General features: G+C 36.3%; 1 protein-coding gene across 1 annotated transcript in view; it reads right to left on the reverse strand.

Annotated features, from left to right (window-relative positions):
- The window catches only part of stk32a (serine/threonine kinase 32A), a 173,921-nt gene that overhangs the window by 137,927 nt on the left and 17,965 nt on the right, over positions 1–18,029 (reverse strand). The window contains exons 3-4 of the mRNA XM_030154308.1: positions 17,361–17,416; positions 10,599–10,750 (exon numbers count right to left, since the gene is read on the reverse strand). Of these exons, the coding sequence (XP_030010168.1) occupies positions 10,599–10,750; positions 17,361–17,416 (208 nt within the window). The remainder of the gene's footprint in view (positions 1–10,598; positions 10,751–17,360; positions 17,417–18,029) is intronic.

The following is an 18,029-nucleotide window of genomic DNA, read 5'->3' on the forward strand; positions in this document are numbered from 1 at the left end:
ATCCATCACACCAAACACATTCCAGTTTCCATAAATTCTTCCTGTGTGACTTGACTCCATCAACAAAGCCACAAAATGCACCGTTAATGTGAATGCGTCCACTTTGGTTGGTGGTTGCCATTTCTCTCTCTTTAACACAGTGTGAGTGTGGCCTTTGCGTTAAAGTTGTGCAGTGCCAACAGGGCTCCCCTTACACAGTGCCACTTACTGCTACGCAGGCACAACGCGCTGCCCTACTGTGCTGGCACATCAATAAACAGACCGTACCACACACTTACTGCCAGAGGTAAGGTTAAATCGCTACATATAATACACACCGTACTTTGCATGAGGGGAAAATAACTTGTTTAGGGGCTGCGAAGTTCAGATAAAAACAATTGCTCTTGTTTACAGCAAGTGTCTGTTTTTCTTTGGTTGCTCACGGTGCACAAACAGACATTTGAGGTCATGCTCCGTGGCAAAAGCAGTGACAGTATGAACAGTGTGAAGCAAAGCAGATGGAGAAGAGAGGAGAGGAGGGGAAAGAGGAGGAGGAAGATGGGAGAGAATATAGGGCAGAGGAGGACGATGACGAGACAAGCCAGGAGTCAAAAGGAAAAAAATAGGACCATTGTCCCTGTATCTCACCGGCATGTTCTATCAAAAATCAATAGCAAGTTGAATTTGTGAGGTTGTCAGGTTCTGTTCTATGTTAGAGTCCTGTGGTCTGGATGCAGGAGATCAATCTAGCAATAGAAGGGGGTGGTACTTTCACTGGAGGAGAACTCAACAAATTAAATGAAAGTCCATAAATGACTTCCTGTCAGTGCTCAATAGTAACTATATTGTCTGTAAACATGTCCATGTCCATGTAATCTGTAACCATGTCCATGTCATAAACCATCAAAATACGGTCCAGTTTGTCAAAAATTCAAATATCAACATTTTTTAAAACTGTGAACAAACGTTTACAAACATACGAATATATCAAATTTGACATGAATCTGACCAGTAGGTTCAGAGAAAAAGACTGTTGAAATGTGGACATCGGTGACCTTGGGTTTGACCCTTCAAGGTCACTCAAGGTCAAAGGTCATGGACCCAAATGAAAATCCATATATGACTTCCTATCAGTGCTCATTAGTAACTATATTGATATCTGTAACCGTTTCCATATTATAAGCCATTAAAATAACATCCCATTATAAGACACATTTCAAATATTTTTAAAAACTTGTCAAAAATTCAAAAATTTTTAAAAAATATTACCAAAATTTGTAGACATTTTCCTGAGGAAACTACATGCGAAATTTGAATTGAATCTGATCTGTAGATTTGTGAGGCAAAGACAACAATGAAGACAAAGACAAGGACAATGACGAAGATGACGAAGATGATGACGAAGACGACGAAGATGACAAAGACAATGGTGAAGATGACAACGATGAAGACAACGATGAAGACAACAATGAAGATGACGAAGACAACGACGACAAAGACAACAAAGACAACGTCAACAATGACGACGATGAAAACGACGACAACGACTAAGATGACAACAACAAAGAAGAAGATGACAATGATGAAGACAACGATGACGGGGACAACGACGACGACTGGACGCAGTGCCTTGACTATAGCTCATGGTCTACTGGTCGATGATCTGCTGAGGAGTTGTTTTGTGCATGTAGTTCTGTCAGTGCAGTTCATGTGTCTGCAGGTAGTGTCTCTCTCTCTCTCTCTATCTCTCTCTCTCTCTCTCTCTCTGTGTCTGACCTTGAGCTCTTACCTCTGACCATCATGACTTAGTCCAACTGGACCCAGGAAGACACACAAAGAGACAGAAGGAGTGGGCAGAGCGCTGACCCAAGCACATCTCCAGGGGAAATCACCCCTACACTGGCTGGTATCGCTGCCAAAAAGCATTAACTTCGAGCCTTTTTTTTGTCGAACGCAGCATGCAATCAAGCAAGAAAGCAAACACTGACATTGTTTGCCTGATGAGTCTGTGCTGCACTTCTCTCTATTCCCCTGCACACCTCCCTCTCTTTGACTAACCCCCACCCTTTTCTTCGGCTTTTCCTCTTGCCAGCTAACCTTACTTCTTCTTTATTCTTGCTTCGCATTTATTCCCACTGTGGGAGGATTTACTTTTTGTTTCCTGCAGATGACTAATTAAAAGATGGAGCTAACTCATTTTGCTGGAGTTGTGAAGTGTTTTCATAAAGAAAAGATGTGGGGTACAAATAGGAGGAAAGAAAATGAGGTAAAGATATGATAGAAAGAAAGTAGGACAGAGGACAAAGGGTTTAGAGCAGGGGTGTCAAACATGCGGCCCGTGGACAAAAACCGACCCACAAAAGGGTCCAATCCAGCCCATGGCATGAATTTGTGAAATGCAAAAATTATATTGAAGATATTAACAATCAAATGTGTTAAAGTCATTTTAGTTGAGGTTCCACATACAGACCAATGTGATCTCAAGTGGGTCAGACCAGTAAAGTCTATATCCTAATACTGGAAGGTCTCAGAGCGTCTGTTTGTGTGTATCTGCACAGTTCTGAGAAATGGAGAAGTTTTTACCGGGCCAGTTTGGTACCTACAGCTGAGGAACAGTCCCAGCTCCACATTAAATATCTTGGCAAGTTGATACACTGCAAAAATCTAAATATTATCAAGTGTATTTTTCTCATTTCTAGTCAAAATATAAATAGTCTCATCACACTTAAAATAGGACATAATCACCTAAAGAGTAACTTTTCAGTGAGATATAAGAACCCATTTTTAGACATTTGATCTGGAAAATGTTATTTCAAGAAATCTTATCAACATAATTTTCACTTGTTCCATTGGCAGATTTATTTGCTTAATTCAAGATTTTTTTTTTTTTTTTTGCTTAATTCAAGCGAAAAAAAAAAAAAAAAATCTGCCAATGGAAAAAGTGAAAATTACCTTGGTAAGATTTCTTGAACTAACATTTTTCAAGATCTAATGTCTAAAAATAAGTTCTTATAGCTCACTGAAAAGTTCCTCTTTAGGTGATTATGTCTTATTTTGAGTGTGATGACTAGAAATGAGAAAAATACACTTGGTAAGATTTAGATTTTTTTGCAGTGCTGGACCAATATTTTGGGAGATATTAGTCATTTTGGAATACAATAGCCTTACAATCACATTGCTATGCCCATGACGGTTGACCAGAAGCACAGTACCACGCTGTATGACGGGAAATTAAGTTAAAAATAGGAACACATTATCTAACTTCAGTCCCTAGATATCGATATTAATATGACCCATGGTTCCCCACGGGTCAACGCACTAGTACTATCATAATAGCCTATAAATAATGACAACGGCAAATTTAATGTTTACATTTACAAACTATCCTTTCACAAAAATGAATAACCTGAACAAATATGAACAACCTGAAATGTCTTAAGAGAAGAAAGTGCAATTTTAACAATAATCTGCCTGTTACTAAATGTTTGTCGATTGTAGATCCACTGTGATCTGTGAGTTGTAATGTTCAAGAGTAAATGATAAACTGAGGCAGAATATTGTTAGAATTTCATTTACTTTTCTTAAGAAATTTCAGGTTGTTCAAGTTATTCATATGTTTTAAAGGATAGTTTGTAGATATAAACATTTTCATAATTCAATTAGACTTTTTCACTCTTAAACATGGAGAAAAGTTGACATTATTTATAGGTTATTGTGCTATTTTTTTTTTACTGGTCTGGCCTGTTTGAGGTCAAATTAGGCCGAATGTGACCCCTGAACTACATGGCGTAGGATTCAATTGACTCCGGGAAGATTTCATCGCGGATTAGCCTTCTGGTAACATGGAAACGGTGCCAAGAGTGCCTGAATCCGGAAACTTTTGATACCAGGGTCCAGGGTGGAACATTATCGATACGCTCCGCATTTCAGCTCCGTGTTAACGCGAATCGGAGCGTTCCGGGGTAAAATATGACATCACCGCATGCGCGCGCAGCCAAGAACTGCCAGTTAACCCACTCCAGGCCAGTTGGTGGCCTCTATGACACAATAAAGCTGCAGAAAAATAAGGAACAACCACAACAACAATGGCCGGTTTCAGAACAACATACGTGCTGCTAACTGTGCTCAGTTTGCTGTTGCTTCTCCACCAAAAGTTAGACTTACTGCGTCTACACTCTTACCAGCGGAGACGCATTTGTTATATTCGCCAATGCCTGAGTCAATCCCTAACGTACCATCGAAGAAGGACAGTTAGGAGATTGCCAGCTACTGGTTTGGCATGGCCACTACAGCGTATTCAGCCGTCCTCGCGGACTCATGTTAACGCAGATCGTTATCATAGCGGCTTCGTTTTAACGTGGAATAATTTTATAACGCAAAGGAGAAATCTTTGCGGAATTAGATCCTAGTGTTGCCGTGTAAACGTACCCTAAAACAAGTTTGACACCCCCGGATTAGAGGAAAGGAGAGGATTGTCTAATTTATAAGTGTCCAGATCAAGAACACTGGAGAACACAAATAAACATGGGTTATGTTGATTCAATAAATATCTGCTTTTCATAGAAATCATAGTGATCACATGTAACTTTCATTATTACAACAGTAAATAGCAGTGCAGTGAAGTCCAGGGCAGAAGTGCCTTAAAAACCAGCATCATTAAAGCTCAGTAGATGCTTATTTAAAAAGCTCGGCTCCTTTAGACCTCTGTTTAGGCTTACAGTGTTTTGTTGGAATAACTGCAGATGGACAAGTCTTTCAATCAGCAACTATCAAACAACAATGATAAAAACCTCAGAGCTGCAACTACACTTTTTAAATGGCAGGTTCAGACAAAGACATACAGTGCATGTTTTTGCTTTTGTTTTGTTTTGCAGGGATTTAGTCATTTTGATACCATTGCTCTAGAGCTGCACAAAATATCATTTGAGCATAGTCATCGTGATGTACGTGTGCGCAATAGTCACATCACAGGTCCTGCAATGTAGGAGGCAAATGACCTCAATGTGTTCTCATCTAATTTCAGCCTGGGTACCTGACACACACACTGCACACAGCGATCCACCAATCACAATCATTTAATTGCTTAATCGGTTTCCTGAAGCAGACCACGCCCCTGCACATGGAGTGAGTCACTGGTAACAACACTGAAAAATGAGCCACAAACAAGAGAAAATCACCTAAAGCAAAGACTTGGTGCCAAAAAGAAAAGAAACGTTAATTATCCGGAATTATTTCGGCTACAAGAAGGATGATACTGAAACACATGTTCTGTGTTGATAGTGCCTTAATGCACCTGTTGCCACAACGAGAGGTAACACAACTAATTTGTTTGACCATTTACGTCGGCACCACACAGCTATTTTATCCTTCTGAGTATTTTTTCATATCACAATATATATCGCAGGGTTAAAAAAAAATTGCAATGTCAGTTTTTTCCAATATCGTGCAGCCCTACATTGCTCACTTCCTCACATGCCAATTTTCTACTACTATTAAATCAGTGGTTCCTACATTTATTCAGCTTGAGACCCCAAGAGAAGTTTGGTATCTCTTCATGTCCCCAACCTACAAAAGTATGTAATGAATTTCCATAGACCAGCTTTTTTTTATCCACTCTTCCTCCATCAAACCACTATATCTGAAAGACTCATTTTAATATCATTTCTTACTGTATTCCATCTTGATCTGTATTTTTTTCTGGTAGCCTCTTTCACACCACTTTCTCTTTTTTTCTGTAGTTTTTACCCTTATTGTATCTTTTACATCTTTTGAATATTTCTATATCTTTTAAGTCATTTTTATCTTTATCCATCTTTCAGGTTGTTTTTGTCTTGGTAACTCATACCCGAGCCCTCTCCTCTGTATTTCACACACCTTTGAAGCATTTATCAACACATAAGACCCTGGTCTTATTTCACAGTTTGATGTAATTCACTGTTTGACAAGAACTTTTCCCAAACACCAGAATTTTGCTTCTTTGGTTTTGTCTAGGTAAAACTTTCATTTTTAATGAACTATTACCTCTACTCAGACTACTACTGTGTGTTGGGCTTCTAGTCTAAACAAACACATTAAGTGTTGATGTTACATGTCTAGATCTTACTTTTTAATATGAATGTAGTTCGTAACATATAGTTTGAAGCTCTTTTTTTATCGCTGACATATGCTATAATACCTGAATAACGTTGCTGACATCATTGACTGTATTCTTTCGCATATTGTCGCTGTCGGGTGGAAACCTCTTATGTCCAAAATGGTTATTTTTCAGGAAACTGGAAAAACCATGTATATTCTAAATAAATGAATGGAGCTAAGAGATGTGCTCACAAGCCATTTTCAACACTTTCATTGGTTAAACATTTCACAAACTGCCAGGCCGACGTGAAGACTGACCAATAGAATCATTTTATAAAAAAAAAAAAAAAAAGACCAACACATGGTGCCAAGCACAACAAACCCCGCCCCTCGCATGTATTGTAGCTTATTTCGGCATCGATGCAGCTGATGTCATCATGTCTATGTGTGTGCTGATGTCAGCATATCAACTGCATCTATATATATATGTTTGAAGTAAACTGAAAAAAAAATTCATAGTTGTTATACACATATGAAATTTTGCCCATTAAAAGTAAATGGGAGAAAAAAAAGATTTTAAAAATTCATAAAAATGTTTTATTTTGACCTACTTTTCCAAAAATCTAACCATATCTATTCTGGATCACTGGCAATCTATAAACCAAATTTGGTATGGATTCAACCAATACTTTTGCTGTTAGAGTGTTAACAAACAAAGAAACAAACAAAGAAACAAACTGAACCAAAAACAGTACCCCTTGCCTCCCCTTCGAGGGGCGGGGTAAAAATGGACTTACGAGGTTTCCGCCCAACAGCCATGATATCCATAAACGTAGCTACCAGTAAACATTATGAGCACCAGACATGACTCTGCTGGCTAAGTGTATTGGCACCCAATAAAAACCTTTGTGCAACAAATTTCCCGACTCTGAAACACACCGTTAAAGAAATAGAAAGTAGCCAAAAAACCTAGAGAGTTTGTCCCTTGTTCCAGAGTGACTGTGGACTGGACCAGGTCTCCAGCTCTGGTACAGTGGTAATAAACTGAGAATAAGTCTGGATGTGTGAGACTTGTTCTCTATTAGCACTGACGTTTTCCCCAGGTTATGATCTCATAACCATTCACTTCATCTAATAAGTGTACTAGAGCTCCTTCTGTGAGTGATTTCTCTGATAATAAGATTTTACGGCTAATACCATCTGGACTTTGATTGACAGATGTGACTGACACCCTGAGTTTGACTTTGAGAGTTGAGCAGGTTTCCTCTTGACTGACAGCTGTACTGTAGGTGTGTTTGAGACGGTACATTCACAACGTTGGTAAGTGATTTTTTTTTTTTGCATAAATGCTGTCTAACTCAGAACAGAGAAAATTAAAATGTCACCCCTTCAGAGATCATCTGTATTATTTGTCAGTATATTCTCCATGGAACATACACTGCATGAACATGAACATCACTAGCTGAACATGCAGGAACACACCACACTGCAGACTAGGAGCAGTGGGCTGCCATGTCAGGCACACCAGGAGCAAATGGGGGGGTTAAGTGCCTTGCCCAAGGGCACATCAGCCAACAGTTTCTTTGCTGATCCAGGGAATCTTCCTTAGTTTCACTTTGTAATGACTAAATGCCGAGTTCAAGGCTTTGAAATGGCAGTCCAAAAATCAGTAGGTGACATCATGGTGGTTACATTTATTTCTGTTATACAGTGTAAATATTGCATAACATGCAATATTTACATTATTGCATAAAATTGCAATATTAAGAGTTGGTTGTATTTGTCTTGTTAGACTATTGAACCTATTTCAGTCCATTTATAGTGATTCTCAAGTGTCATCTTTAACAGTCTTTAATTATTCTGCTTTAACCTGCCGGTGTTTGTGTTTTCAAAAACTGAGGAAATAAAGCTCTGACAATTCAATACGTTATCGTGATTCATAGATGCCTTCTGTGTTACACATTTTCAGTGAAAGCAATTAATGGAAAGGTGATGATCATTATTTTAATATCAAAATAGTGATGAAATGTTACATGTCTAATTAAAAAAAATGTAATGTGTGATTATGTTTGACTCTATCTCTACAGGACATTTCCAAACTAAAAAAGAAAGACTGAAATACAAATCATGGAATCATGGATTGTGATGTGATTTAAAAAAACAAAAACAAAAACAAAAAAACAGATGATGATAATAATAGTGATATTTTGGCCTGATGACCCACCCACACTAATAACTGTACAAAGATGGTCTGATTTTTAAGCCGGGACTGTCAGCATTCATCTCTGTTAGACGGACACACCAGTCCTTCCTCTTCTCCTGCCTTTCCCCCTGCTCAGGGTGGCTTCATTTCAAACGTTGCAGAGTGGGAGTGCTTATCAAGAATTAATGATGCCTTTCAGACAGCAAGACAAGTCATACTCATGAAGCATCTCAAAGTACAATTCCTGGTGCTCTGTAAATTCAGGCTTTCATATTATGATGAATGAAATGGTTAAGAGTACCTGGTGAATCATCTTAGATTAGCACTCACAGTTTGAATTGGCTTCTTTGATTATTATTTTTTTCTCTCTCTCCCATGTACAGTGCTGAGGAGAAGACTTCCTCTACAAGCCCCTATTCATCTAATGAATGAAACCCTGCCAAGACAGAAGAGTCACGGCCGTAAGAAGTTGAGCTTGGATCACTGAGCAAACTCCATTTTCCTTTTAGCGACTTCAAAGGGTGAGATGCTGCAGATGGGGGCTTGTGTGTGCTCTTTAGTGGCCAACACCTTACTTCCTGCATCAACACACTCAGTCCTCGACACAGAAAAGGTACCCTCTAATGGCTCATGGTCTCTATATGTCTGTCATTCACTTACTTCACCCATGAAGACCCAAATATACACCAGTAACCAAAACCATCTACTGATGGAAGATGTTAAATGATGAACTAATCCTATCAATACATGTAAATAATTGGTGTAAAATACTGTTTATCATCCTTTCATGGTCATCAGATATGACCCAGTTGGACATTCAGAGGCTCCGTAGTGAACGTGGAAACACCGTCATCTTCTACAACATTGATTCACCAGTAAAACCTATGGAGTTAGAATAATAACAGTGGATGGCCACACTTCTTTTTATGTTCAGTTAATGATATATTTGTCACTTTTTCTTTTTGTTTTCTCTGTTTCTGAAATTATAACCCTGAAATTTTATCTGAACTTTTTTGAACATCTACATAATCACGGAATAAAATACAGGAAAATTATGATTTTCACTGAAAAAAATGCTAATTACAGAGGATAATATTATAATAAATGGTGATAAATCACTTAAAGCTGTGCATGACTTTCGTCACCAATTTATCATAAAATCTGTAAAACCTGAGTCATAGCCAAAGTATCACTGGGGAAAATGTCAGTTGGGAACTGTCACAAGAGTAGCCCTGGGATTTATGGGTTAATAAACATCTACATGATCAGTGAATTAAATATAGGAAAATACATAATTTACACAGAAAAATGCTAAATGTTAAATATAAAGTGACAGTGGATGGAGACACTTGGTTTATATTCTGTTAATGATATATTTTACTGAAAAAGTCACTTTTTCTTCAGTTTTCTCTGTTTTTGATATAAAAACCATCAACTTTAATCTCAGCATAATGGTTAAAGTACATGATCAGTAACTAAATATAGGAAAATACCTGATTTTTACAGAAAAAAAAACGAAAATGGAGAGGATTATATTATAATAAATGGTGATAAATCACCTAAGAAGGGTTAAATAGAGAGGAAAATTTCATTTGGGAACTGCCACAAAAATAGCACTGGGTCTTTACTGGTTTAAAGAATACTAGAGCGCTGACCCATGGGGATATCTAGGGACTGAAGTTAGTAAATGTGTCGTTCCGGTTTTTAACTTCATTTCCTGTCATGCAGCATGGTACTGTGCTTCCTGTCAACTGTCATGGGCATAGCTGTTGTATTCCAAAATGACTAATATCTCCCAAAATATTGGTCCTATCAACTTGCCGAGATATTTAAAGTGGAGATGAGACTATTCCTCAACTGTAGGTACCAAATTGGCCTGGTAAAAACATCTCAATTTGTCAGAACTGTGCAGACACACATACACACATACACATACACATAGACACTCTGAGACCTTTCAGTATTAAGATATACATATGTGAAAAAAACTTGTTGGAATTGTTTGATGCCACTGTGTGTCACAGGGATGACCTTCTGCAGATAATCTCCATAGAAGTTTACTGTATACGTACATTAAAGGCTCATTTTAAGGTCCAGGATAATAAAATGATATGTCATACTGATGCATATTGAAAGGTTTATCATATACAAAGAGACTCTTGAAAAGATGTGACTCATGTCTGCAAAAGCTTCCACCACTGCGGTTCTCAAAGTCGCTTTCTTCGTATGTTTAATGCTCTCTGAGATTAAATAGAAATGCTTTAAACATTAACTGAGGTTCATGGAAGAAACTGTCTTCATTAGAGTTATTTTCTTTCACATAAAAAGCACGATGACTCACCAGAAGTTGACCAAGAAAGGATGTTCAAGGTTCTGCATGATCTGCAGCTCCTTCAGGACATTCCTCACTTCATTGCGCTCCACACATTTCATCTTGTTCATGTACTTCATGGCATACATCTTCTTTGTGTCCTTCTTCTGGACTATACAGACCTGGTGGAGAGAAAAAAGGAGATATTCCTTTATTTCTCTGGTCCTAAATGTCTGAAGTAGTTGTGGCTGTTTGTGTTTTTATGTTTTACGCTACAGTAGTTTCAAGGCTGTCAAAATTAACTCTTTTTTTTTTTTGTGAACTGCTCTACAAAATGTCTTAGAGCAAACATAACCATGTTGTTGAAGACTTTAACCTCACTGCCAGATTTCATGGATTACATCCTCTACATAGGAAATGCTGTTTGACATTTAAATAAATAAATAAATAAATAAATACATACATACATAAATGTAATCTGATAAAAGCTTTATTTAAAGAAGTTTGTCATAATGGTTAACATTAACACACTAATAACAGCTTTATTAACATGATCATGTGTTAATAAGATGTTTAATTGGTCTCATAAACATCTTTATTTATATATCATCAGGCAATTCTCATTACTTGGTAATAGTTTATAAACTGTTTATGAGTGGTAATTTAATTTTTTACAAATTTTGTATTGTTGATTATAACAGCTTAAACACAAGTATTGAATTTAACTCAGCCATATCTATTATGTCATTTTAAACTAAGATTTGCTGCAGCTTTATTAAGCTTAGTACATATGTATTTATAAACAGTTAACCATGTATTTATATACAGCAAATTACACATTTATTCACTGTTGAGTTTTCCATATACAGTTAACTGTGCATTTATTAAGCTAAGTCAATTGTTAAGATGAGTTAATTATGCATTCATTCACTGCATTTATTTATTTATTCTCTTTTTTTTCTTTTTATGGGCTCAGCTGGCCGACAGGCAGCCGTCTGTACCGATAAGGCAGCAGCCGACACCAACTGTACTCCCAGTCATCACTGCCCATTTTTCTGACACCTTTGCTTGTGTATCCTCTTTTATTTGGACATTTTACCAGGGAGTATCTCACACTACTTTTTTTTCTTTTTTTTTTTCTACTTGTCTTGTCCAGCATCCTAACAGCAGAATGGTAGTCTGGTTCCTCCCAGTGCTGAACAAATTTGCTTTGCCAAGGGTAACTTCATAAAGTATATGAAGCGCCCTTTGATATTCTACTGTGTTTATTATGAGTTTTGTTGAACCACATTTCGATGCCAGACCTGACATGGGGGGTGGGGGTGGGGGTGGGGGGGTAGAAGAAGGGGAGAGAACAAGAGAGAAGAAGGTGGCGAAGACCCTCACAAGAAAGTATCAACAATACAAACAGCAACAACCATGGAGACAATTATAATGGTAACAATAACTACAACCAGAACTGAGTAAACTGGGCAGAAGAGAGAGAAAAAAAACCCCCAAAACAAACAAAACTACAAAAAAAAAACAAAAAAAACACTGTATTCATTAATGTTCACTATGTGTTTATTATGTGAGGTTTGTATTCATTAACAGTCAAATTAGCACTTATTAACAGTTTACTATATATCTGTTAACTGTTTGCTATCATTTATTAACTGTTAAGTATGTATTTGTTAACGATCATTAACACTTTTAACTATCATTTATTAATTGTTAAAAATGCACTTGAAAGTTACCCATGTATTTAGTTCACTGTGCGCTTTTTAACAGTTAAAGGAGTGATATTTTGCTTTTTTTTTAAAAATGGAATTGTGCATTTTAAACCATTTCCCTATGGTCTACATAAACTGTAAATGCTCTGCTTGGGTCTGAATTCTTCATTAATTCAACTCCACAGGTCCATCTTCAACCCTATTTCTGAGTAATGACACCAGAAAGGTCATTTTGAGCGCTGGGCCTTTAACCCTTTCATGCATACTGATCACTACAGTGGACAGTTCTTCTCCAGCTGTTCTCTTATATATTCATGGGTTTTGTTGTTTTAGTTCCATATCAGCCAACACAGTGGACACTTATGCATATGTAACTTTGCTGTTCTTGATAAACCTGATCTGCACTAACATGTTTGAGTGTAAATCAATTGTTATTAGACTGTGATTATCATTTTTTCTTTAACAAAATGGGTTTTTTGTATATTATCTCCATGAAGTGAGTAAGAACTAGTATTAGAGTATGTTTAAATATGAGAAAACATCAGATTAGCAGCATTAAAAGTGTTTATATTTCATAGTTTTCACTGTATATCAGTAAATACATGTTTCTTTGCTTCAAAAATTAAATGCATCATATCCATTTGAGTGGACATTTTTGCAGCTCCATGAAAAATAGGTTCATAAAAAGCTGTCAATTGCATTTTTTTTCATGCCTAAAGAGGAATAAAAACAGGGGAGAAAATCATGATTAAGGTTCTCATAATTCATGCATGAAAGGGTTAAATGCAAATGAGCCACTTCATGCCCCACCCCCTCCAGGTTGTTGGCTGTGCTGCTCTGTCCCGTTCAACCATCTAAACATTTTAGGTAATCGGCTCAAAGTTCGGACATATTTTCAGTATGAACTACAACCACTGCTGCTGACAAACAATTATGTCGTACTCAGAGAAATGTTCGTCAGAAGTCTTGACCTTATATGTGCAAATGTCATGACGTAACTAGTTATAGACATAACAAATTAAGCAGGAATTAAAACAAGTTGTAGAATTCCCATTGATTTTTGCCAAAATGAATATAAAGATAGCTTTGCAGCACCTGGAGGGTTCAAATTCAAACTTTTTGAACTACTAGGGTGCAAATACACAAATAAATGAACCAAATACTGATAAAAGTGGGTTCAGCAAAATATGACCCCTTTAATGGTGTGTTTTGTTTTGTTTTTTTTTTTTCCACCTACTCAGTGTACAATGTGCATTAACTGTTGACTACACTGGGTTACAAAAAAATGCTTTTTGCAAGTTGTCTAGGTTTTTTCAACTGAATTAGGACCATTGTAAATCCAAAAATGACATCTGTTTTTCTCAATCAGGTCAGGTTTTTTTGCTAATTTGATTTTGAAAAATTTGATCTTCTCACAAAATTGATTACATTTTTGTGACTTCATCAGTTGATTTTTTTATATAGTTCTCACCCAAAATAGGTTTTAAGAGAAAAAATAATCATTTTCAAACAGGATTCCTGTTAGGTACAATGGTGTATTCACCGCAGATGTAGCAGAATACGTCAGGCTTATTTTTGCAAGATCTTCTAGTCAAAGCCATTTCATTCACCTGTAATATTAAAAAAAACATTAATCATAAATTGGCAAAAGTAAAATCTTCAGAACTCGTTTATTGCAAGAAATATGAAAGAATTTTGTATCATATGATGTGAAAATGCCCATAAATGGAAGCAAAAATGTTAAAAAGCCAATATGTAGCATAGTTCAGAAAGTTGACCTGATTGAGCAAAATTAATGTGATTTTTGGATTCAGCACACCAAAATTATCCTAAATCAGCTCAAAAAACTTAAACAATAAATTTGTTGTTGACCAGTGCTATTTAAGAGTTAATTGTACATTCATTTATTGTGTTTATTAACGTTAACTATGTATCTATTATATAAGGTTTGTATTTATTATCAGTCAACTGTGCATTTATTAATAGTTAACTATGTATTTGTTAACTCTTGACTATCATTTATTAAATGTTCAATATGCACTTACTTACCCGTGTATTTAGTTCACTGTCCATTTTTTAACAGTTAACGGTGTTTTTTGCAGTTACTCAGTGTATATTAATAACACACTAATAAATCCTTTTTGACTGCACATGCATAACATGTAGATAAAATAATACTAGTGATAAGTGATCTGTGCTGGGGATCAAACTACCAGCCCTGTAGTACAGTAACACCTGAACCACAGGCACTAACAACACAATGCACTTACTAACACTTTTCACAGCATCCCTATCTGGAAAGGCCACTGCATGCTGTGAAGGTTCATGGAATATGAATACAAAATTGCAGATGAATATATTATTTTAGAGCTCAAAATGCACACTTGAAGTCTCTTAAATGCAGACTTCCATTAGTGCTGCTCTAGTCCATGTTTTCAGGCTGTCTTTTATTAAATCCAATTCACCTCAGTGTTCAAAGACACTGTAATAAAATGAATAACCGTATTATTTCTTTCAATAGCCAGTTGGAGGCTATGGTTTATAACACGTTTTTATTCCTGCATGTGGCCCCCATTTACATGAAAGTGCAATAAATACTTTTGACACATTTACTAGCTCTCACTCATACTGTAAGTGTACTTGGTATTCTCTAACACCAGCATGCTTTAAAGCATTTTTCTTTACTGCAGTGACGAAAATGTTGATCAAGTTGGACAGATTTTCTTTGTTTTAATCTCTGTAATCACAAATGTAATCCTCTGTTAAGATGTTCAAGTTTTCTCACCAGTATTTTCTACATCACAGGAAATGGGAAACGTCGTGTTTACCATTCAGACAGAGACGCTGGTGTTAGTTATTTCTTTAAAAATCGCACAAATGCATTATCTATAATATATTTTTATCAGTGCAGAGACTTTAATGGGACTCAGTAAAATGCAAAAACACAACACCTGGTGTAATCCGAACGGCTGTCGGCATCCATATTTCAAACTGCACTTGAATGAACACTTTGATTACCTGCACTTTTCTGATGATGCATCAGAGGATAGATGTTTTCAATATGCGCCATACCCCATACAGTATTTATTTGCATCCGTGCTCGTCAGTGCTACAAGCGTCAATAAGCCAGTGATTACTGCTATCTAAGAGAGTGATCTGTGGACCAGCTGGCATGGTTAATCAGCCAAGCCCTGATCGCATCACTCCTCCCATTGAACAGCTTGCCATCCACTGTGATTAGACTCCTTATCTGTTGTTGGATTGAATGTTGATGCCGTGTGGGTCTGTTAAGTGTATATACATGTGCATGTGAGTGTGTACATGTCAGCTCTATGTGTTTTAATGTACTGTACACACTGATGTGAATTACTGTTAATGGCAGGAGGATGTATATAACACTAATACCTCCCATTTCTATTCATAGAAGTGCTGACAAATTCAACTTCACTAGAATATTATACAATAATATTATTATTACTGAAAGAGGAGGTGGTGTATTATTTGTGAAGAGACGATAGGGCCATATGTTTACAGACTTTCACAGAAATTAAAAGGGATTATGCATATATATATATATATATATATATATATATATATATATATATATATATATATATATATATATATATATATATATATATACAATCTGTCTTTTAACATGCCAGGGGCTCAGTTCTGCGCTCACTTATTTAATTGTTAACGCCAATGCAATGCAAAATGTGTTATCCTATTTTTGGGTTAGTTGGTTAAAAGACTGCGCTCCTTAAGTGCTGATTTTAACGAGGATGTTGGGGGTCTGCCTTACAATGAAGATATAATGTTGTAGCTTAATTTCACTCTATTTCTGTAAAGTATTTCCTTTGATATATTATTTATATTTGAAAGACACACTCTGTTAGTGTTACATCTGTGGAATAATCTGGAGCAAAACTTAAAAATGTCTTCTTCAATCTGTACATTTAAAAGGATGTATAAATCCACTATTATAACAAAATATAGAACATTAGAAGTACGCATAAAATAAGATATTATCGGTAATTGGTTATCATGATAGGAAGATACTGTCATATTTATTGATCATTGTATTTTGGGTAAATATTTGAGGTGGATATGTATATTATAGTTTATATTGAAAACGGTTGATTATTGCAAATCTGATCGTGTATGAGGTGACTAAAAAAAAAAGTGTATATGAATGTTTTTTATGGATGTTTTGTGTTATTGTAAAAAATATACAGAGGAAAATGTGTGTTAACAAAGCAAAGGAGGCAGATCTAGTTTGATTATTAGATTGTAAAAAGGGGGTGGGGGTCAATAAGTTATACTTCTTCCCACTCCTTTTTGAGCGCATAAAAATTGTATTTATTTATTTGTTTCGACCATGTTGTATGATTCTTTGTTATCTGATGATTCTTCGTGCTTGAAATAAACTACTACTACTACTAAAGACGAATTTTAACAGAAGTTCAAAATCAGATTCAGTATCAGATTTTTTCCCTGGACATTTTGCACCGACAAAAACAAATTTATCGTGTGAGGATTGATCAGCTCACTGAATTTTATTCTCCGCATCAATGTATGGGTATAGATTACCTCAGGACATAGAACAACAGAGGACAGAGTGTGTGTGTGGCTGTGAGAGATGGGTGAATGAATGACACGGGGCGGAGCCAGTGAACTGGTGTGCATGTGTGTGTGTGTGTGTGGGTGGGGTGGTGGATGAGGGAACAGAGCAGAGTTCAGTTTTCTATACATTCTTTTTGTCCTGTTGTTGGCGTGGTTATGACCAACAGTAACCGCTTAGAGTTCTGTTGATAAAGTCACCAGTGTGGAATAACTTGGGTCATCCTTAGACGTCCAGACCGACACAACGATATGTTTGAATATAATTATTCTTCATTAAACCCATAATGCTGGCAGATTCATTAATTTCTTCTGTGTTGCATTGAAAACCGAACTTTTCAAATTTGAAATCTACTGTAACTTTTTTTTTTTAATCATACCAGTTTTTCAGTTGTAGGTTCATTTTTATTTTATTTACAGAGAAATCAAGAAAATGTATAGGCAGACATGGACTCACTTTTCCAAAGCTCCCCTTTCCTATTGCCCGCAGGATCTGAAAGTGGTCGAAATTGACTGTGAAACAGAAGAGAAAAAAATTATATTACAGTAGTATCATTAAAAAAAACATCAATCAAACAACAATCTGTATCAACTTTCTTCATGTTTACTCGTGGTCATATATACTGTAAAAAATCACACATTACATAGAAATCTCCAGATTTTCCTGTACCTTGTTCCTAATCTTAATGTACTTGTTGTTATTGTCGGCATAGAAATGCTAATAGTTATCATACAGAAGCACACAAGCACATGTTGAACCTTTGCAATGAAAAGTCAAGCATTACGCAATGATAAATGGTAAAAGATAAACATTGACAGTAGAGCTGGGTATAATAGGAGGGTTGTGTTGAATTCATTTGAACAATGCTTCCATCCAGCTGAAGGTGAAGGAGGTCTTCACAGTAAAAAAAAAAAAAAAAAAAAATCGTTCTCATAAGTCAACCACAGGTCACTTGCATTATGTGACTGAAAACGGATATATAACCTTTAGCACAAAGACGTCTTTTTATGTTTTCCCACTGACAGAAGATATATTTTAGCTGACTTGCCTCTTTTTGTCTCCACACTTCTTAAAGCTTTCTGTCTCTTTTCCTTTCAGTCTCTCATACTTACACACACACACACA

This window comes from Sphaeramia orbicularis, chromosome 14 (assembly GCF_902148855.1).
Source record: "Sphaeramia orbicularis chromosome 14, fSphaOr1.1, whole genome shotgun sequence".
In the NCBI taxonomy this organism is placed as follows: Eukaryota; Metazoa; Chordata; class Actinopteri; order Kurtiformes; family Apogonidae; genus Sphaeramia; species Sphaeramia orbicularis.